We start from the raw sequence: 22,892 nt of genomic DNA on the forward strand, positions 1-22,892 counted from the left end.
CCAGGAGCTGGGTAACACAAAAAATACACAAACACTGGTTGTTATGTCTGGCCCGGGATCTGGGTAACAAAAAACTACCCAAACACTTGAAAAATAACTCCCAAAAAAGGCTCAACCCAGGACTTTGGTAGAAAAAACAACTCAAGATTTTTTTAGGGTGTAGTTGGTTGTACAAGTTCATAACATCATGGCTATTTTTATGCACCTGTCATACATAATTTTTACCTTATAACAATCATTCATTTTCATTTATATTTCTTGGCAGGATTTTCCTACACAAGAAAATTGCATGTATTGAGTTTGTGACGAATGCCTGAAAGTGCCCACGTATGACATTCACTAATGATGACTAGTGTTGTCATCAAGTGCAAAGACAAATTCAGTATTAAACCATAAAGTGCTCAAATGCAGCTGTGGTGCCTTTATTAACAGTGCCATGTTAGTTTAAATAAGTATGAATTGTCAGGTATATTTTCGATAATTTAATGTGAATGTTAAACAGTTCCGTTCTTTTTGCAATAGGGATATAAGCTTTTGGAAACGAAACAGAGGGTTTGAATGAATAAACAGACAACTAGACGACTAAATTATTAGACTAGGACTGAAGATATTGGAGTAGGTATATATGTGTTTGTCATTTTTAAAGAATTTTAGTACAAATGGTGATTGTGGTATGATTGTCATAGCTGAGAAAGAAAGGCTTTTTTTCCCTGGAAGCTGATATTGTAAAAGCTGAAAGTCAAGTAGAGCAGTAGGAGGCAGTGATATACCCTGAAGGCAGCCGCACACCTCCTACACCATGTTGCCAAGCACACATCATATTATATGCTTCAAATAGTAGCTACTGTACTTGCATTGTTGTTTTAATGGGTTTTTAAACAATGCAGTGTGCATGAGATCCTTCATTGCCGCTAACAGCTTCGCCATCAGTCTCCAATTATATTTTATTACTTTATAATAGCAATACATATTCTGTCAAGATATATTCTATTCTATATTTTGGAGCAGTTTCTGTGCATGTAAAAACAGAGGTAGTCGTAACATTTGGTGAGAAAATCATGTGAAAATTTTATAGAAGAGGGAAAGATAAAACATTCTGTTTTTTCCTGTTCAGTACGTGGCAGCGGAAGCCAAAAAAACTGGCATCCTTGCACTTAAAAAAACAAAACAATTTCTTCCAGAATTAAAACATAATTTGGTATCCATATATATGTATGTGTGCAGTTGAACAAAACAAAATGAGCTAATTCCACAGAGAAATCCTAAAATTAAATGAAAATTATTATTGATGTGAAATATTATTGAAGTGAATGCTAACATTTTGGTATGGGGAACACATATTCATTATTATCTACGACTTTTGCCTCAATAAACTCTTCATTTACTGCATATTAATAATTAGTAAGGTAGTTGTGTAGCGTTTAAGTACGATTTAGGGATGTAGAAGAATATGGCATTAATATGTGCTTTGTAAGTATTAATAAACAGCCAATGTGCAAGCTAATAAGCAACTAAGTGAGAATTGTTCCCCATACTAAAGTGTTTCCAGTGATTCTTATTTACTTTGGAACTGAACTTTCTTGTGGTGAGTTGAAAGTGCCTACAGTATAAAATCTTGTATTCAACCAGTTTCAATAGAGAAAATGACTCATTCCCCTGTTTTGTGTTACTGTTTGTACTGCAATGAGCATGAACAAAAGAAAGAAAACCAGAGAATTATCTAAGGTCATACGCAAGATTATAGCCAAGCATGGACAATCTCAAGGCTACAAGCGCATCTCCAGAGACCTTGGTGTTCCTGTGTCCATGTACTTAATGTTAGCAAGAAGACACTGTAGCCAACCGCACTGGATGAGGCCAAGAGAGAAAACTTGATAGAAGATTGCTGTAAAGAAAGTACTTTAGGTAGCTGCCACCAGATTCAAGCTGACCTTTAGACATGAAATATATCTTTTTTGCACCAGCACACTCACACAGCAGCTCATGCAATCCGTCACCAAATCAAAAAAGATGGTAAGGGAAACCCAGCACTGTAAACATGAACAAGTTGGCAGAGGTAAGAGGTAAATCAGTTTTATTACAACTTTTAAGTTGAAAGATTAGTTCACTTCAGAATGAAAATTTCCTGATAATTTACTCACCACCATGTCATCCAAGATGTTCATGTCTTTCTTTGTTCAGTCAAAAAGAAATTAAGGTTTTTGAGGAAAACATTCCAGGATTTTTCTCCATATAGTGGACTTCACTGGGGTTCAACGGGTTGAAGGTTCAAATGTCAGTTTCAGTGCAGCTTCAAAGAGCTCTACATGATCCCAGACGAGGAATAAGAGTCTAATCTAGAGAAACCATTGCTCATTTTCTAAAGAAAATAAACATTTTTATCATTTTACCGCAAAGGCTTGTCTTGCACTGCTCTGCGATATGCCACACATTACTTAATCATGTTGGAAAGGTCACGCGTGACGTAGGCGGAAGTACCAAGTAAGTGTCTACAATGCGAACGTGCAAAGACAGCCTTTACAAAAAAAAAAAAAGGAAAACAACGAGTCGGACAATTTTAAAGTTGGAGATCCAAATAATTAGTAATTCCTTCTGAAGTATTTGGTAATACTTCAGTCATTACTAGTGTGTTACCATGACCTTTACTCTAGAATTAATTATACATTATGCATTATACACATTAATTATGAACCTGTATATAATAGTTCTTAGTAGTTCTCTGTGAGGTATGAAAAAAACACTAGTTACTGATTAGCTAATAGTGAACTACTATCTTCAACTGAGCACTATTACTTACAAATTCATTAATCAGAGTTTCTTGATAGTTAATAGTACTACTACTATAGTGTTAATAATGCATTATTCATTTGTTCCTGTGTAGTTATTCATTAATGAAGGATCAGTATTCTAAAGTGTTACTGAAATTTTCATTACCACGGCAGCACTCTTCAAGACATCAAAAGTCCTTTTGCAGTTTAACATCAGCTGTGTCTCAACATTTTTCAGACCAAGTTTGACGTGATTCGAATAAATATAAAGCATGTTGTAAATGAAATCCAAAATGGCTAACTTCCTGTTGGATAGAGCTAGTGAATGTCAGTGTAAAAGAGGAGGAAAAATCCCCATAGTGCCATCATGAGCCTTTTTCCTCTTGGCCAAATGAAACAGAGAAGGAACAGACAGTTATCCCCTACCTACCATTAAATATTCTAATCTTCAAACATCCAATATAGATACTAATCTTCAAACAGAAACCTACAGAGGGTATCTATGCAATTAAATCTGGAAGAGCAACCAAGAAATTAGTGACTCCCCCACATCCTCAGATGTGCAGTGCCTACTGTATGATACTGTTCAAACAGGCTAAACTAAAAACAATTGGATTGCTATGCTTAACGGGGGAAAACTGACTAGATAGATAGATAGATTGGGTTAGTTAATGGATGGGTCAACAGTGTAATTATAAATGTAATTAGAGAAGTTAATTACAGCTGTAATTACATGCAGGTATTTTTAGAAAATTTGAGAATGTATGTACACAATAAGTGCATTGTGTCAAATGATTGATTTAAATGTAAGTCATAGTTAAGGCCACTTAATATAAAGTGGGACCATTCTGACTTTATAACACGTAATTGCGAGTTTCTATCATGCAATTTTGAGAAAAGAAGTCAGAATTGTGAGATATAAACTCACAATTGTGAGAAAAGATGTCAGAATAGCTTTCATAGCATCACTTGTCTCCCTAGCAGAGACAAAACTAAGAAATTCTAGGTTAATGGGGGTCTAATATTGGAAGCGACTGGCATATTTGAAGGTGTTCATTCTCTGAAGAGGCTGCTACAAATGGAAAATGGATCACTGGGGTGATGGTTTTCCATTTTTCCATTGCTCATCCCTTCTTTGTAGATGATCCACAACTCCTTGCTCTAATTTGGCCAGTGATCTGTGCATAAATGTGTCTATACAAATTTGTATTACAAGAAGAGGTGACTTATGAGGACATTCCCCATGTCCCCACTTTTCAAAAGGCTTATAAATCACACAGAATGAGTTTTTGTGAGAAAGTAAAAGTGTGCACAGTTTCCTGTGATGGTTAGGGTTAGGGTTAGGGGTAGTGTAGGGGGATAGAAAATACAGTTTGTACAGTATAAAAACCATTACGCCTATGGAATGTCCTCACAATTCACAAAAACGAACATTTGTGTGTGCGTGTGTTTGTGTGCGTTTGTGTATTATTCCTGTGATAGAAAAGCAACAGTGTTTCACAAATCTTTTAGAAAAACCAATTTCAAAAACATTTCGGTTTCATCATCATCAATGTGGCAGACAGCAAGATCTGTAGTAGTAGCCCAGTGAAACCAAACCAAACTTAGTCTGCACTGAATACTTCCCATTCTTGGTATAGTCAGAGTAACCAGCTGTCCACATTACACACAGTCAGTTGTGCAACTTAGAGCTGGGGTGCCCAAGAGTGTGAAAAATCACTTTTTACTTGCTCACATAATCTTATCCTCTGTAGGTTCAGGCATATCCCAGCATCTCAAGGCCACAGGCGGGGAATACCCCAGACAGATGGCCAGTCCGTCACAGCGCTCTCTCTCTCACACACACACACACACACACACACACACACACACACACACACACACACACACACACACACACATTAGCACAATTTAGTTTCTCCACTTCACCAATGCTGCATGTCTTTGAGGAAACTCCTGGCTCAGCCGGGACTTGAACAGGGGGTTTCTTGCTGTGAGGCACCATGACGCCCTTATTCAAGAAAAAGTTTTTTTTTTTTTTTTTTTTTTTTTTACCAAATTGCTTTTTCCAAATTTAACTGCATGTTGGTGGCTTTAATTAGAATTTCTCAAGTAAGGTTTAGTTTTGGAATACCGTTTCAAGTAAAATGGTTTATTTTAAAGGTGCCCTCGAATGAAAAATTGAATTTATCTTGGCATTGTTAAATAACAAGAGTTCAGTACATGGAAATGACATACAGTGAGTCTCAAACCCCATTGTTTCCTCCTTTTTATATAAATCTCATTTGTTTAAAAGACCTCCGAAGAACAGGCGAATCTCAACATAACACCAACTGTTACGTAACAGTCGGGGTGTACGCCCCCAATATTTGCATATGCCAGCCCACGTTTCCAACATTATAAAAGGCATTAGACAAGGGCAGCCAGTATTAACGTCTGGATGTGCACAACCAAATCATCAGACTAGGTAAGCAAGCAAGAACAATAGCGAAAAGTGGCAGATGGAGCAATAATAACTGACATTCATGATAACATGATATTTTTAGTGATATTTGTAAATTGTCTTTCTAAATGTTTCGTTAGCATGTTGCTAATGTACTGTTAAATGTGGTTAAAGTTACCATCGTTTCTTACTGTATTCACGGAGACAAGAGAGCCGTCGCTATTTTCATTTTTAAACACTTGCAGTCTGTATAATTCATAAACACAACTTCATTCTTTATAAATCTCTCCAACAGTGTAGCATTAGCCGTTAGCCATGGAGCACAGCCTCAAATTCACTCAGAATCAGAAGTAAACAATATAACAGTATACAATACTCACATAATCCGCCGCATACATGCCGCATGCATGACGAACACTTTGTAAAGATCCATTTTGAGGGTTATATTAGCTGTGTAAACTTTGTTAAGGCACTGTTTAAGGCAAGCGCGAGCTCTGTGGGCGGAGAGCATGAGAATTAAAGGGGCCGCAGCATAAAATCGGCGCATTTATAATGATGCCCCAAAATAGGCAGTTAAAAAAATTAATAAAAAAAAAAATCTATGGGGTATTTTGAGCTGAAACTTCACAGACACATTCAGGAGACACCTTAGACTTATATTACATCTTTTAAAAACATAATCTAGGGCACCTTTAAAAATAATAATTATATATATTTTTTTAGTAATGTTTAGTAAAGTAAAGTAAAGCTAGTCCCAGACTAAAATGCATGTTTGAGCTGTTTTAACTGAATGTGAAAATGGTCCTGTGAGTATCTGGTAACACTTTACAAGGTCCAGTTTGTTAACAAAATACAAATCATTTCTTAATCTTGGTTGATGTTAATTTCAACATTTACTAATACATTATACAAATCAATAGATGTGTCCATTAATATTATTGAATGGACCTGAGCTAACATTAAATAATGAACAGATGTATTTTTAACAAAGATGAATAAATACTGTTTCATTGTTGTAACAAATGTATTGCTCATTGTTAGTTAATGCTTTAATGTTGGTTATTACACGGCTCTGTGGAATACTTGATTCTGATTTGTCAGTCGATAACCAGATAACAGCTGGAAACAGATATCACAAGCTCATCCGGGTTACTGAAGTCAGCAGCACTAAAAGCTTGCTAGGGACGTTTTTTCTTTGTCAAAGTTTTGCGTTTGTTGAGCTATTAAAACTCAGTCAAATCAATATATTGTGTACAGTTATTTAAGGTGAGACACTACAGGCAAAAACACTTTTTTCATGCACCTGTCAATTTTGAGATTTTGCACTTTTTGGCTTTTCATAATGTGTTTTTTCAGACTGGTGGAAAAAAAACATCCAAAATACACTTTTAAGTGTATGTTTTATAGCATTTTATCTATTTGCGTCCATAGATTTCAATTACAGTAAATATCTTTAAAAACTCAAAATGAGTTTTTTCTCCTGCTCTGAGTCAGAAATCTCCACTTCAGCAGAACTTACATACACCATGTTTTTTGAAGCGTTACAGTGGCATTTGTTTAATGGAATTTTTTTGTTTTTGTTGCAATTTTGCAATAGCTGAATCTCAGTCAAGAAACCAAAGAGAAAGAGCCCTCTTTGTGATGGTCATTTGAAAGGGCTTTCAAACAGTAGTAAATTCAAGCAGATCTGATCCTTCAGTCTTTTGATTCAGCAATGTACAAGTGTTTATTGTGAAACACTATTGCAATTGCTCAAACACAAACTATTTTATAGACATAAAAGTGTCAACTAAAACAAACCCTGACCACCATGATGGTGGCATAATTTTTTGACCAATAAAACATCTAAACATCTAAACCGCTGTTAATTCTCACCACTAAGAACTTCTTTACACGTCTGACAGAAATAAAGTCAATCTGGTTAGTAATAAGTGAATCAGACCTTTTAATCAGATCTTGAGAGATTTAATGTCTTTCATCTTCAGTTGATTTCATCTAAGGCTGTGGCTGAAGTCAGTTGTAGTTCTTGTGTTTCTCTTTTCTTCAGTGATTCTGCTTGTTAACAGCAGGTGTTCATCATTAATGTCCAATTATCACTTAAGTAATTGCTTAATTATCTGATTAACTTTAACTGTGCTTCAGTGTTACTTTAACACTATTTAGAGAGGAACCTCTGAGCAGAGCTGGATTAACTCGATGTCTCAGAATATAATATTTGATGCCACATTTTGCAGCTTTTGGTTGCAATTTTCAGTCGAAGTGCAACAAGAGAAGTGATGTAAGTCTTCACTGCTTTACTAGAGATAAGAGGAGGAGAAAAGAAAGGGAAGTTGTGAAGAATGTGGATGAATGAAACTTCCTAAAGAACTGCGTCTTTGTTCTCTTCACTTTAGCCCTGGTGCCTTTGATACTTTTCTTCTGTATATGTTGGTGTAACAGTAATCTAGTAACACATACAGGTCTTAATATCCGCAGGGTTCCTTTTAAAACACGATTAGACTTTTCAATTTGAGCCAGAGTGCAAAATTAGTGAGGATGAAAACATCGAAGACGTGTAATGTTTCTGTTGTATGATTGATGTGTTAAAATTGTCTGATCACCTGAATGCATTACACACAGTTAAACATATAGGCTGCCCTCGTCAGTCTCCATGACAGGCACAGCATTCGGTTAAAGTCTACACTTATATCCATTGGCAACTATAAGCTCTTTCAACTGTGGTCTGCTAAAAGCCTCAAAGGCTCCAGGGCCTGTCAAGAGAACAAAAACGCAGATCTTTAGGAAGCTTTATTCATCCACATTCTGCACAACTTCCCATTCTTTTCTCCTCTTATCTCTAGTAAAGCAGTAAAGACTTACATCACTTCTCTTGTGGCTCATTGACTGAAAATTACAACCAAAAGCTGCACAATGTGGCATTGAATATTATTTTCTGAGTTGTGGAAAAAATAGCAACAGGGTATCGTTAGTGTTAGTAGCTAACGGAGTGCAACCATTTGACGTCATCGACACAGAACTGTGCACTGTGCACCTAAACAAAATAGCGCCCTCCATTGTCCAAATATGTCGTGGATTTTTTAAATAACGTAAATCTTTCATGGGTTTTCTACAACATATTTCATTAAGAGACATAATTTACGTTATATTAAGCCATACAAATTCCCTTTAAATAGTTTGAACTTGCCGCATAGCAATTGCTCTCTCCGGCATCAAGAGCTAATCAAATATTTCAATTTAAATCAATATTTCGCATCTATTTATTTACTTATGTGCCAAGTAGCTTCGTGTCGGGGTCCTGATCACCCTGTCGGGATTTATTCTGAGATAACAACCAGCTGGATGTACATTATCCCTTACTTAACTAACAGAACATTATTGTAATGTGTTACCAAGTATTGTATTATATATTAATACTGATAATATGTTCAATAAAATATCTGAACATGAGCCAATTACATTGACAGATTCAGTGTCATTCAATTGTAAATATATTATAAATACATTAAAGGTGCCCTAGATTCAAAAATTGAATTTACGTCGGCATAGTTAAATAACAAGAGTTCAGTACATGGAAATGACATACAGTGAGTCTCAAACTCCATTGTTTCCTCCTTCTTATATAAATCTCATTTGTTTAAAAGACCTCCGAAGAACAGGCGAATCTCAACATAACACCGACTGTTACGTAACAGTCGGGATCATTAATATGTACGACCCCAATATTTGCATATGCCAGCCCATGTTCAAGGCATTACACAAGGGCAGCCAGTATTAATGTCTGGATCTGTGCACAGCTGAATCATCAGACTAGGTAAGCAAGCAAGAACAATAGCAAAAAATGGCAGATGGAGCGATAATAACTGACATGATCCATGATATCATAATATTTTTACTGATATTTGTAAATTGTCTTTCTAAATGTTTCGTTAGCATGTTGCTAATGTACTGTTAAATGTGGTTAAAGTTACCATCGTTTATTACTGTATTCAGGGAGACAAGAGAGCCGCCGCTATTTTCATTTTTAAACACTTGCAGTCTGTATAATTCATAAACACAACTTCATTCTTTATAAATCTCTCCAACAGTGTAGCATTAGCCGTTAACCACGGAGCATATCGCCTCAAACTCATTCAGAATCAATATAAACATCAAAATAAACACTGTACTTACGCGATTAGACATGCTGCATGACGAACACTTTGTAAAGATCCATTTTGAGGGTTATATTAGCTGTTTGAACTTGTTTTATGTTGTTTAAGGCAAGCGCGAGCTCTTGGGGCGTGGAGCACCAGATTTAAAGGCCACACACCCTGAATCGGCTCATTTCTAATTATGCCCCAAAATAGGCAGTTAAAAAAATGAATTAAAAAAAATCTATGGGGTAGAGTGCTTCCCACACATAGACTTTACTTGGGCGGGCCGCCCACATATAATAACGGCCGCTCAAGTATATTCGGAGACACATTTTTGCTTTTATTATTTTTATCCTCTTATACTTTTATATCCGCGCAAGATAATGAAACCATCCGTGATCGATTAACTAGTCGTTTCATACCTGCTCGTTATGTGTGCATCAGAACTGTTTACTCCCAATAACATTTAAACGGGCGCTGCATTTTGCAAAGTCACAAGGCGGCGCTGTTGCGAGTTCTACAAGCTCACGCGACAGCGCTTCAGACTGCTTCAAAGTGATTCTCAATCAATGAAAAGTGCAGATTTATGCCAAGCTATTGCTAATGAACTAAAGTTGATGAATTATTACAATGTCTACTTTATGGCCTTTATATAAAATGTTTTAGACGATTGTAAGAATCTGAAGGATCAGCCTGCAATAGTACAGACATTTCAAAATAAGAGTACCTGTGTATTTATGGGCTTGTTTATAATTAAAAGTCACAAGCTAAGTTTTTTCTTATTCTTTTGGGCATTAATGGTATTTTGGTTACACATTAAATTGTATTTAATTTGATTTCCATTTAATTCATAGTAAATTATTGGCATCTCCCCCACAGGAAGAAAACACTAAGAACATTATTTAACACATATTATTCATTTTATAAATTTTACTAGTGTCCCATTCACTGAGAGAGACACTATATGACAACAAGGAGAACATAGGAAAATGTAAACCATTTAAATGCTGTAATTTTGCATAATTTACAATGCATAATAATGCATAATATTAGTATGTAATAAAATGTAATATGCTATGTAATTAAAATTAATTTCAATAAATAAAAATACTGTTAAAAATCACACATTATTTGTTTGTCACATGTAGTAGACCATTTTTGTGACGTGGGTAATAGGAGGATTTTTTGCCCGGCTACCACCGCAAGTATATTTCAAACCTGTGGGAAGCACTGGGGTATTTTGAGCTGAAACTTCACAGACACATTCAGGGGACACCTTAGACTTATATTACATCTTTTTAAAAAAAAGTTCTAGGGCACCTTTAACAGATAAAACAAAAAAGGTAAGTAGAATCGAAATAAAATCTATTAGTCTCCTGTCCAAAATTCTCTTTTACCCTTCAAAAGCAAATGAACAGAGTTGGATAAGTTGAGATTGCCATCTCACATACAGTACTGGAAAGTTAATTAGCGTAGGTTTATTTTCCCCAGAACCGATGTTCATACAGTGCTAGTGAAACATCTGCCAATATTATGTTATTATGTGAAGAAATACACTTCAAGCCAATTGTTTTCAACATAGATGTAGGTTTCTAACAAATGCAATCTTGAATGACTGATGCTAATTATGATGCATTTATTTTTCTCATCTTAACTATTGTAACGCTATGTATACGGGCTTGCCTAAGGGATGTAATTGATACAAAATACAGCAGCCAGAGTACTAATGAATGAATTAAAGAGGAGAGAGCATATTACACAGGTTTTAATGGAGTTACATTGGTTGCCAGTTCACTAAAGGATTGATTTTTCTTGTATTCATTTGTAAAACACTGCATAATCTGGCACCTTTATATTACCGACTGTCTGTCGTTCTGGACGTTTCAAATCATAGTTTAAGGTCCTCTAGTGCTGCTCTTTTGGCACATTATACAGTAAATCTTAAGCGATTCGGTGGTGCTTCTTTTAGCCACTATGCTCTGAAAATTTAAATAGTCTACCAAATGAAGTGAGAGAGGCTATAGCATTAATATTTTAGAAAGCAGGTTAAGACATATCTTTTTAAAATTGCTTATGAGTATATTGATATTGTGTGAAATTGTGTGAACGTTTGTTTTATGTCTTTATTTTACCTTTTATAGTTGCTTTGGAGTATTTTTATATTGATTTTGTGTGAAATTGTATTGCGAATCTCTTTATTTTACCTTCACTCTAAAAAATACTGGGTTGTTTCAACTCATGTTTGGGTCAAATGTGGACTGTTGGGTATACAAATGTAATTTAAAAATCTAAACCAATGGTTGGGTTTGTCCATATTTGACCCAAACATTGGTTGAAACAACCCAGCATTTTCTAGGGTGTTGTGAACCTTTAATAGTTGTTATCAAATGTTTTATATTAATATTGTGTGTAATTGTATTGCCAGTATTTGTTTACATGCTTGTGAAGCACTTTCAGCTGCATTTTGTGTATGACAAGTTCTATAACTTGATAATAAGAAATAACTTGATAATAAGAAACCTGTGGTAACCTGCACCACAATTTGCTGCGTAAACATTACTGAATGGGTTAATAATTGAATTTTGTTGATCTCCTTCCTTAAGTGAAATTCCCTAATCTTCCATTGGACAAGCCTTTCTGTACTTTGTTGCTCTGTTAAAAAAGTGGTATTAATTAAAAACCATTACATTGTGTCAGAAGCGCTTGACGAACACACAGCCTCAAAGGATGGCTAAATTTAATCCTCCGGAGAGTTTTGCATTTGTGCTTCATCCAAATGAGTAGGCTGACTGTGCAGTGTTTCAGCAGTTTAAAAGTGCAACAAAATTAGAGGAAATGACCTTATCGTGCCCACCCAAAACAAAGTTTGTTTTCAAAGTAGAGATATCTGAATATTCTTCCAAAAAGACCGATATAATCTCAGAATATTCTTCCTAAACACTGGTATAATGTTTTGCCTAAACTGAAAAGTGTGAAATGTACTTAGTACGCTTTAAGACACATTCATCCCATTCCAAATAACTGAAGATTCCACATATTCCACATAACTTCTAGTAAAACATGAATTTTCTGAGAAACATATTTTACTTATGCTTTGTCTTATTTCAAATTAAAAGTGGGATCATGTCTTAAAATATGTCACTGCAATTGTTTTGTCTGAAGATGCAACCAGTAATGTTAAGATAAACGTACACATCTATCGTAACTTTGACACAAGATGATGAACTGAAGAAAACTTGAGGGCTTAAATACACAAGGAAAGATCATTAACAGAACAGGGAACAGGTGTGAACTAGTCAGGAACCATGACAACGAATGAATGAATGAGAACACAGCCAGACGAAATGGAACATGGCAATAAAACTAAGCAGAACTGTGACATTTTGAGGCTTGATAGTGAATTAAACATGCTAAAGAGGCAGTGAGGCCAGTTGTGAGGGAAAAGTTTTGTAGAGCTCGACACAGAAACCGTATGGCCCTGGGGCCTTATTAGTCTGCACATAGTTTAATTGATTCCTCTATTTTCTGAGATTGAACAGATTTGGTTCCTTCTTTTGTCATGCTTAATGCTGGGAATATTCACCAAAACTTCCAGTATAAGGTCTTAAAATCTTGAGTGAATTCTAATGTGTATGATGAATCTGACTAGTATTTTTGAAAAGTTATTCAAAATACACTGTTATCTCTCGAGCTGTTTTCCTAACATTGGGAATATGCTGAAATGCCACTTTTGGGCTACAATCAGGGCTTGACATTATTTTTTTGCTCATCAGCCACTGTGGCTAGTGGTTTTCCAAAGTTTCTAGCCACTCAGCATTTTCACTGGCCACAATTTTGACTTCGATGTCATGGGAAAAAATATTTTTAAAAATTTTTTTAATATTATCTCTTAATTTGGCAGCAGGTTTATTAGGCTGCTGTCACTTTAAGACCTGACGTACAGATCCATTATACTGTTACACATGCGTTTTCTTTCTCAACTGTTTACGTTCACTTAAAACAAACTGACTGTGTTTACGTGAATACTCACCAAGACTGGCATTTTGACATTATTTTGTGTGTATTTGACAGTTTAAGCGCAATAAGCAACGAAAAAGAACTCAATTTATTGCTGAGAGGCGGCTTTACAAAAACTGAGGGAATGAGTAAAATTATGCACAATACAAGCAATCCTATGCCATAATTCAAGCCCTGTAACACCAACAATATTTTAAACCCGCAAATAAAAGTGAGGGGAGGAGGGTTTGTGTGTCAAATCGCTGTCGGAGAGATGAGAGAGAGAGAAAGAGTAGCTGATATTGTGTATCTATTATGTGGAAAATGAGTACTGGAAGCGTTTCAGATATCAATATGTATCGAAAAATCTATATCTTTGACACTACATTGCACTTAGTTTATTATTTCAGATGCCTTTTTGAAAAATGTGTATATATATATATATATATATATATATATATATATATATATATATATATATATATATATATATATACTGTATATAAAATTCAACCCGCCAAAGTGGAGTATCTGCATTACACGCCACTGCTGAAATACATCTGCATTTGGCAGGTATTAATGTCAAGCCCTGTATACAAATATTTTAAATATGGGAGAGTGGGAGTGAAATCTCATTGACCAACTTTATTCGTCTTGACCTAGAAACGGCCCTGCGTCTTATGTATTGTTTTAAATCTGTCACATCCTTGTTGAAATTTACATATACCCGTCCCCAAAACATATGTCACTATTGTGATTTAAAAGTCAGAGAGTGCTGAAAGTTGCTGCTAATATGCTGCTCCATGTGCTCTTGCTATGTATATGGACTTTTAGTTTGTAATGTTCTGTTCCTGTTTCCTGTTACCCTTTGTGATTCACTGATTATTCGCACCTGTGTCTTGTTACCCTGATTATGCCTTGTATATTTAATGCCGTGATTGAGACGAGGTCAAAATGGGAATTTCCTAAATGCTTGAAATATCCCACTTCTAACCTCACATTTACATGTTGACCACATGATGTCACCATAACACATTTCGTGTGTGCATTTCGTGTTTTTGTGTCAAATTATGGCAAGAGCTGCTGAAAAGTAAAAAAAAAAAAAGTAAAATCATTATTTAAACTTAAAGGGTTAGTTCACCCAAAAATGAAAATTATGTCATTAATGACTCACCCTCATGCCGTTCCAAACCCGTAAGACCTTCATTCATCTTCAGAACACAGTTTAAGATATTTTAGATTTAGTCCGAGAGCTTTCTGTCCCTCCATTGAAAATGTATGTACGGTATACTGTCCATGTCCAGAAAGGTAATAAAAACATCATCAGAGTAGTCCATGTGACATCAGTGGGTTAGTTAGAATTTGTTGAAGCATCGAAAATACATTTTGGTCCAAATGGTAACAAAAACTATGACTTTATTCAGCATTGTCTTCTCTTCCGAGTCTGTTGTCAATCCGCGTTCACGACTCCGCAGTGACGCTGCTGATGTGTTATCCGGTGCGCCCGAGCTTCGTTTACAGTCTGAGGGAGACGCACGCTGTAAACAAAACAACCTTCGCAAACATGTCTAAGGATTTCGACACAGAGGAAGACTTGCATTTTTTTGCTCAGCCATATTTATTGGAACCCGAATACACGGACGAAGAACTACGTCGTGAACCCGGATTGACAACAGACCCGGAAGAGAAGACAATGCTGAATAAAGTCGTAGTTTTTGTTATTTTTGGACCAAAATGTATTTTCGATGCTTCAAAAAATTCTAACTAACCCACTGATGTCACATGGACTACTTTGATTATGTTTTTATTACCTTTCTGGACATGGACAGTATACCGTACATACATTTTCAATGGTGGGACAGAAAGCTCTCGGACTAAATCTAAAATATCTTAAACTGTGTTCTTACGGGTGTGGAATGACATGAGGGTGAGTCATTAATGACATAATTTTCATTTTTGGGTGAACTAACCCTTTAAAGTCTTTGTTTGTTAAAGATGCCGCCACCCTGGAAGTGACATCAAATGGCAGGACTAGCTGAGGACAGGGTTGATCAATCTGCCCATAGTTAACAGTTCGAGTGACCTTCTACGTGTTATTTTCTGAGTTCTGAGTTGTCTGGAATGCAGCACAAGCCCTTGTGTTTCTACTGTTCAGGGTCAGGTCTTGTCTATGGATGTGTTGGCGTTGTGCTTTTTGCATGCTCTTTTGTTATTATTGAATGAAAAATGAATACCGCATTTGGGTCCTGCTCTACATTGAGTTTACTTGAACAGTACAGATAGTTCCATATACTTCAATGCTTATGACCAAAACAGACCACTTTATAGAGGTTTATTAGAAGTGTGACCTGCTTCTTTAATGATGTTCTTTAATATAAATGATAACTTTCATATAAAATTAAGAAACGTAATTTATATAGGGTGTACTATTTTTTTCACAGCACGGTAAAAAAGAAGAAGCTATTTACTCTTTTATATTTTCCATTTTGAATGTTGAAAACTAGTCATGCTTTTCTTTTAATCTATATGAAAAATGTCTTTGTATATATATTTTAGATCACCAGAAGCTGGACAGGGAGGCTAGGATCTGCAGACTGCTGAAGCACTCCAATATTGGTAAGTTTACCACACACCCAGACTAGTGATCGACCGATGTATCGGTTTGCCGATATTTTTCCCGATATTTAAGCATTTTTCCATAATCGGGTATCGGTTTTGTAATATCGGATTCGCCGATTTACGGCGCCATCTTGTGGCCGTTTTGAGACTTCCTCCGTCTGAGGAGATCAGTCAACAACAACTCAGTGCACAGGTAAAGTATATGTTCTACTTGGTTTGCTTTAATTAATCAACTTTATTTAACATAACAGACATGCACAAATGAGATCTGAGACATAAATTCCTGATATTAGTTAATTTATGCAGCTTGTTTCTAAACAATTGAGACGAACTCATTGAGTCACGTAGTGCAATTCGTCATGTCCTGCCCCAATAAAGACGTAACTTTACATGAATTAAATAAAACAGACATGAATGAGTGCATGTTGAAAATAAAAGCGCTGAATTTAATTATCTATCTGTTGTATTTGCTCACCATTAGTCTAGAAGAAAAAGTTCGTTCATATTGCTTAGCAACTGACGGATGATCAGGAGACTTAAGCACGGCCACTGAATGAAACTTTTGACAAGATTATCTTGTTTAAACACCCTAGATTATATTATCATTTACCACATAACAATTATTTCGCTAATACACATATAAATATAGCCTACCGCTTTGTGGAAATTAATTATTTATTATCTCCATGCGCGGTCGCGGTTGATTAAGTTATAGTCAAACAGCACTTTGTCAGTTGGCATTTCATGATTTAACGTTAGATTAAATTTAGATCATAAAATGCCAACTGACAAGTGCTGTTTAACTTTATTAGATTATATAATCATTTGATTTACTACATAACCATTATTTAGTTAATACAAATCTAAATAAATGCAGCTCTGTGGAAATTATTTAGTATCTCCACACGCGATCGCGGTTGAGTAGCCCAATTTATAGTTTTGTGTAAATGCATAGATAAGTTACAGCACTTTGTCAGAAAGCATTTCATGATCTAGACCGACAAAACATAATAATTAATAACACTAGTTGGAAAATGCAATGATGTATGCTGTTTTGTTTGTTACTTTCCTGACAATGTTATATATTCCAGCTAATATTATTCAGTAAAGTTTTTTTTTTTGTATGCAAGGAGGGAGTGATTGTTATAAATAAAATGGTTTGTTCAGCTCATTTGTGTTGTAATAATTGTCAAAAACAGAAGTATAACAGTAAATAAATATCGGTTCTGCATATCGGTTATCGGGTACATAAACATGCAAATAATCGGTATCGGTATCGGTTATAAAAAATCAATATCGGTCGATCACTAACCCAGACACACAAATGTTTGCTTATCTAAATGAGATCATAACATAAACCATTCATATGAAGCCAATTATAAATATAACTGCTATTAATGAACCAATCTTAAGGATTCTAAGAAGACTACTCTCATTATTTTAGGCCAAACTATTTAGAAATTATAAGCCATTTTTCAGGTACCCTCTGGGCATGCTGGGTATGACCAAGTATCAATATGCCAAAGCCGTGCCAAAATATAGCTTCACATTCTGTTTATTCTTATTATTGATGCATTATACAAGAGCAGTTTGGTAGGCCTAATTCAAAACGTTTTTAATAGCTTTTTGCCTGCATGGTCTAAACATGTTTTGAATGCCAAATTTGGTGACAATCTGAGGAATTCTCTAGGAGGAGTACCAAAAAAGCAGATGGAATTTGACAATGTGGTGTAGCAGCATCAACATGAGAGCAAATCTGAGTTGTTAGAGGATCTGAGACAGCTTTTTATCATATGGTTCAATGGACTGCCTTATATTGTAATGCAGATGTAAGGGGAAAGAATAATAATACTAGCAACATTTTGCAGCAAATTAGCCCAAATGGGAAATATGTATAATTAATTATGATCAATAAGCATTTGGATTGAGTAATTGATTTGGGGGATTTCTGACTGAATCAGTCTCAGACGTCCGACCAACAAAGTGAGAATGTCTATAGACTATAGTAGGATATTACTCTCTTGGCCATAGATCATAGTATGCTAATACTGACTAACACTTTCAAAGAGCATGTGTTGTAGCTGTGTTAGGGACTATAAACACATAGGGCCTGATTTACTAAGAGTTTGCGCAGCGCAAACCCTCTTTTGGCCTTAAAAAAATTACTCTCAGGATTTACTAAAGACACACAGTGAAAAATTAGCGCTGAAAAGATGTGGACATGGTTGTTTTTGCGGCTAACCTTATTGCATATGCATTTGTAGGAGTTTCCCTTTCAGACAAAATTTATGGGAGGACAGTATTTAAATGAATCAAGGTGATTTACTGTCAATTTACTGGTATTTGCACCATTATTTACCACCCCAAAAAAGCATGTCTTAAACCAGACACTAATTTGTGCTGCTCTTGGTAGATTGAGTTGGTCATTATGGAAATGATCCGGCTGCGTCTGTGTTCTTTATTTTGTGTGTCGTCAGTATATCACGTGCAGAACTTAAACTATTCTAAAACACAAACACAATTTGGTATAGGAAGAGAGTTCAAACTGACGCAGAGTAAAAATAAAAGCATGAAGTTATGGCAGTATTTGATATACAGCCTGTAGGAAACATCGGTTACTTGCACATCTTGCCTGTTTGAAAGAAAGTGTTGATGCAATTTGTTGAGGCTCCAGTTAATCTTTGCTGAAGTTGTATTGATGAGAGAAATCCATATTGATGCAGAAGGTCTTTGATGATTGGAAAGACAAGGCCGCAGCCTGGCACAAACTTAAGGGTCCTTCGAAGACTTCTATCTCAGCATCCCAATGTTCATGTCAGAATTTCTAATTCTTCCTTCTCCCACATGTGTTCTTAGCCAGAAATCAGTGTGCGGCTGTCACAGGAGTTGAGTGAGCCAATAAGGATTTGTACTTTCAGAGGGAAAGTTTACTGTCTTTTGTCTTTTAGCAGGGTGTCTTGCATATGAAATTGGATTGGGTGTTAACATAAAAAATTCTTATAATACTAACATGTTACAGAGGTAGTAAAACATAATGTAAATTAACATACAGGAAATTAAAATTGCAGCTCATAGATACCAAACATGTTATATACTGTATATATGTTTCCCTAAAGAAAATATTGTTCCCTTTTAATGTGTATGTAACAGTTGCGTATGGGTTTCAGTAAAGTGTCAAAAGAGACCACCGCAAGTCTCGTTCTGTTGCCGAAACATTGCTAGGTCATGTTATCATCCGGTTGCTAGGGTGCTCTGAATGGTTGCTAAGGCATGTCTAGGCAGTTTCCATGGTAATACTGTCTACTTGCTGAACTGAGTGAATATAGTGAACTCTAGTCTCCATGACACTGAAAATGGTTTAGAGGGATATCTTCGGATCATTGTACAGTATGTGGTATGGTTGCTATGGTGCATTAAGGCTGTAGAAGCCGTGGAGCATCTTTTTTTGCTAACTGTTTGTCAGGAGCCTCTTGAGGTGCATACTAAAATATTGTGTGCATCAGGCAAATTGTTTTGAAATGGATGTGCACATGGGCATGGAAGGGATCAGAAGCTGGACAAAATTTTTATACTAGCTCTATAGCTATAGAGTTGATTTGAATTGAATTACATCGCTATCTCATGGCCAATTCTCACCAGATTTGGTACAGAGTCTAATTTATACAGCCTCTATGGATCTGACAAATTTCATAATGATCAGTCATGCACAATCTGAGTAATTAACTGAAGAAATTTGATGGGCTGCTGGCAGCCATTTTTGTTGCTTTGTACAATAATTTTTAAAAAGTTTTTATAGTACTTAGTAGATACACATCAAATTACAATTTTCTTGATCAAACAAAAAAAAAAGCGTAAATGGCTTTGTAAATGTAAATGCATGTGACCCAAGCATAGATATTATTAAAGTTATTGGAGCATTGAACATTGAAAAAAGCATAAATTAATTTTTGCTTGAATCCCTAATAAAAAGATTTCAAGCAAAAACAACAGCTTTTGGTTTGCATTTGCACCTTAAGGGTGGGCACACACATATTAAAGGTACAATATGTAAGATTTTTGGAATAAATGTCCAAAAATGTTATATATTTTGTTGACTTGTGTACTTGCATTATCCCAAATGTTCCCAATGATTTTTAAATCCAGAGAAATGCGCAATTTTAATCAGTATAAAGTGTCATTGCGTCACCTGTCAGTAACGTCATATCTGTGCTATTTACGGTTTTACAGCACTTCCGTATAAACCATGGAAACCACAAAGATGCTTTAATATATTATGTGTTTTATTAGACAGGTAAGAAACTGTTTGGATACCTTTATCTACAGAAAACTAATCTTTTTTACATAGCTCAACACGGTTAGTCTTATTGTTTGAATCTCTTGTTTTCTTGATTCACCGCGAGTACCATGTTTGTACCATGCCTCAGAGACAACACTATTTTGTTTAGTGGCTAACATAGCATAATCAGAAAGAGCTTTAACAGTATTACAGCATTTCTCAACCATACAATATATTTTAAAATGAATTATGCCATTTAGCAACTCATGTCATCCAGCTTTTTATTAACTTCCTGGGGTTGGTGGTCGCACTGGCGATACCACCTCTTTTTTTTTTTTTTACCAGTGCAAAAGAGACTCAAAATACTCTGTTGATTTTAGACATCCAGCGTTAGCGTCAGTTCTGGCAGGTCACGGCAGTCAAGCTTGCATCAGCTGACTCCCATGTGACTCGCGTCAACCTATTGGAATATGACACCTATCACAGCATTCATATATAAGCTCCTCAGTATTATCAGCAGCTATTGCATTTCTCAGTAGAAAATTATTACCCTCCTCCATCCCCAGCTCCTCCTCTCATCAGTCAGGATTTGGCTTATGATTCCCTTGAATCAGACTAATTCTTGAAATATGTGTATGTTAAATTATAACATTAATTATATCTGCATATGTTGGTTCTGTTCTGTTTACCCTATTGCTGCTCTCCCTGCTCTTATCCATGCTAGGCTACATGGATGCACAGGGAGTTCTTGGCCAGAACAGAACCATACCGCCAATACAAACTCTATACATTATCAATCATATTTGACGATAGTGGTCCTGACAGAAATACAGATAAGAGTTATACATCATTCAAAACTGTGAAATGTCTTCTTTTATTTGTGTACACTCACAGTAAAAACACAATGTTGTGGCTTTTTTGCAAAATAAAGAAAACTAACAAGATATGTGATCTGCCATCTCTCTCTAAATGAAGTCCATTATGATATTCCTCAGAAAATGAACTGTAATTTAGAGAATACTTATCACACAAACATGATACGTTGAAATGTCAAGTTTTAAATAAAGTCAGTAAAATCAGAAACAAATAGCCTGTTTTTATGTAATCTGTTTGAAAAGAGAGAAATGTCAGTCGTTTGTGAGTCACCTCATTATCCGCTAATGCGGCCACGCCCACGGAGAGCTTGTACTATTAAAAGGCGATCCATGTAAACAGAGTCAACGACACTCAAAAAAACACATCAAGTTTAGTCAGACTAGTCTGCAGCTATGCAGCCCCATATGCAACAAACTGTGATGCACTGTGTATTCTGACACCTTTCTATCAGAACCAGCATTAACTTCTTGAGCAATTTGAGCTACAGTAGTTCGTCTGTTGAATCGGACAACACAGGCCAGCATTCGCTCCCCATGTGAGTCTTGGCCGCCCATGACCCTGTCGCCGGTTCACCACTGTTCCTTCCTTGGAGCACTTTTGATAGATAATGACCACTGCAGACCAGGAACACCCACAAGAGCTGCAGTTTTGGAGATGCTCTGACCCAGTTGTCTAGCCATCACAATTTGGTCCTTGTCAAACTTGCTCAAATCCTTACGCTTGCCCATTTTTCCTGCTTCTAACATCAACTTTGAGGACAAAATGTTCACTTGCTGCCTAATATATCCACCCACTAACAGGTGCCGTGATGAAGAGATGATCAGTGTTATTCACTTCACCTGTCAGTGCTCATAATGTTATGCCTGATCGGTGTAAAATAATTTTTAGTTTTAGTTTTAGTACCAAAACAGGGTGGAGACAAGGTTTCTAGCGCTGAGCCAAGGAGGCCTTTCTGAGTTGAGTTTACATGTTCTCTCTGTGTTGGTTTGGGTTTCCCCACAATTTAAAGACGTGCAGAACAGGTCAGTTGGGGACATTAAATTGTCTGCCATCCTTGCCTGTGGCACTGGGATACGCTCCAGCATTCCCTTGATCCCCTTGACAAACATTTTGGAAAATGGATGAAGTATCATGACCGTACCTCCTGTTGAGGTGCCAATCGCACTGAACATGGAGTCAGAGAAGTTACTGACCTTTATACTTAAGGTTGTTTACAAGTGCCATAAATTCAGCAAGAGGAGGGAGCATCAACAATTTCCACACTGTTTTAGTTCCTACAACACTTAATATTACACAGTGTATGCCTGCCCTAAATGTCTTAAAAGGTGAATGTCTTACAATCACAATCTGTCATGAAGAACAATCCTAAAATCTATATCTGTAAGAATACCATAAGAAACAAAAATGACTTCATGATCATGTTATCTCTTTTTTTTCCAATTCCATGCAAACCACAACCGTCAATCCTTCCCCAGTGCGACTCCATGACAGCATCTCAGAGGAAGGCCACCATTACCTCATCTTTGACTTGTAAGTTTCTCTGACCAATCATACCAGATAAAAAGCATCTAATAATTTTGTACAAACTATAAACCAGCCGAAAAAAGGCCCAAGTGAGTAAATGCATGAATTGTTTTCAGAAATGGCTAAATTCTGTCTAGAGTTTATGTGGGAAAAGCTAATAGACTTTTTTTTTGCTATAGTATAGGGTGGATACAATAGATCTCTTCATATTGAAATAATTATAGCACTTACTGTGTGACACCATCATAAAACCATTG

The 22,892-nt window shown here is 36.0% G+C and overlaps 1 protein-coding gene across 3 annotated transcripts in view; it reads left to right on the forward strand.

Moving 5' to 3' along the window:
• The window catches only part of camk2a (calcium/calmodulin-dependent protein kinase II alpha), a 71,862-nt gene that overhangs the window by 14,576 nt on the left and 34,394 nt on the right, over positions 1 to 22,892 (forward strand). For all 3 annotated transcript variants that reach the window (XM_048165537.1, XM_048165536.1, XM_048165538.1), the window contains 2 exons: positions 15,897 to 15,956; positions 22,587 to 22,641. In XM_048165537.1, coding sequence (XP_048021494.1) covers positions 15,897 to 15,956; positions 22,587 to 22,641 — 115 coding nt within the window. The remainder of the gene's footprint in view (positions 1 to 15,896; positions 15,957 to 22,586; positions 22,642 to 22,892) is intronic.

This window comes from Megalobrama amblycephala, linkage group LG18 (genome assembly GCF_018812025.1).
Source record: "Megalobrama amblycephala isolate DHTTF-2021 linkage group LG18, ASM1881202v1, whole genome shotgun sequence".
Taxonomy (NCBI): Eukaryota; Metazoa; Chordata; class Actinopteri; order Cypriniformes; family Xenocyprididae; genus Megalobrama; species Megalobrama amblycephala.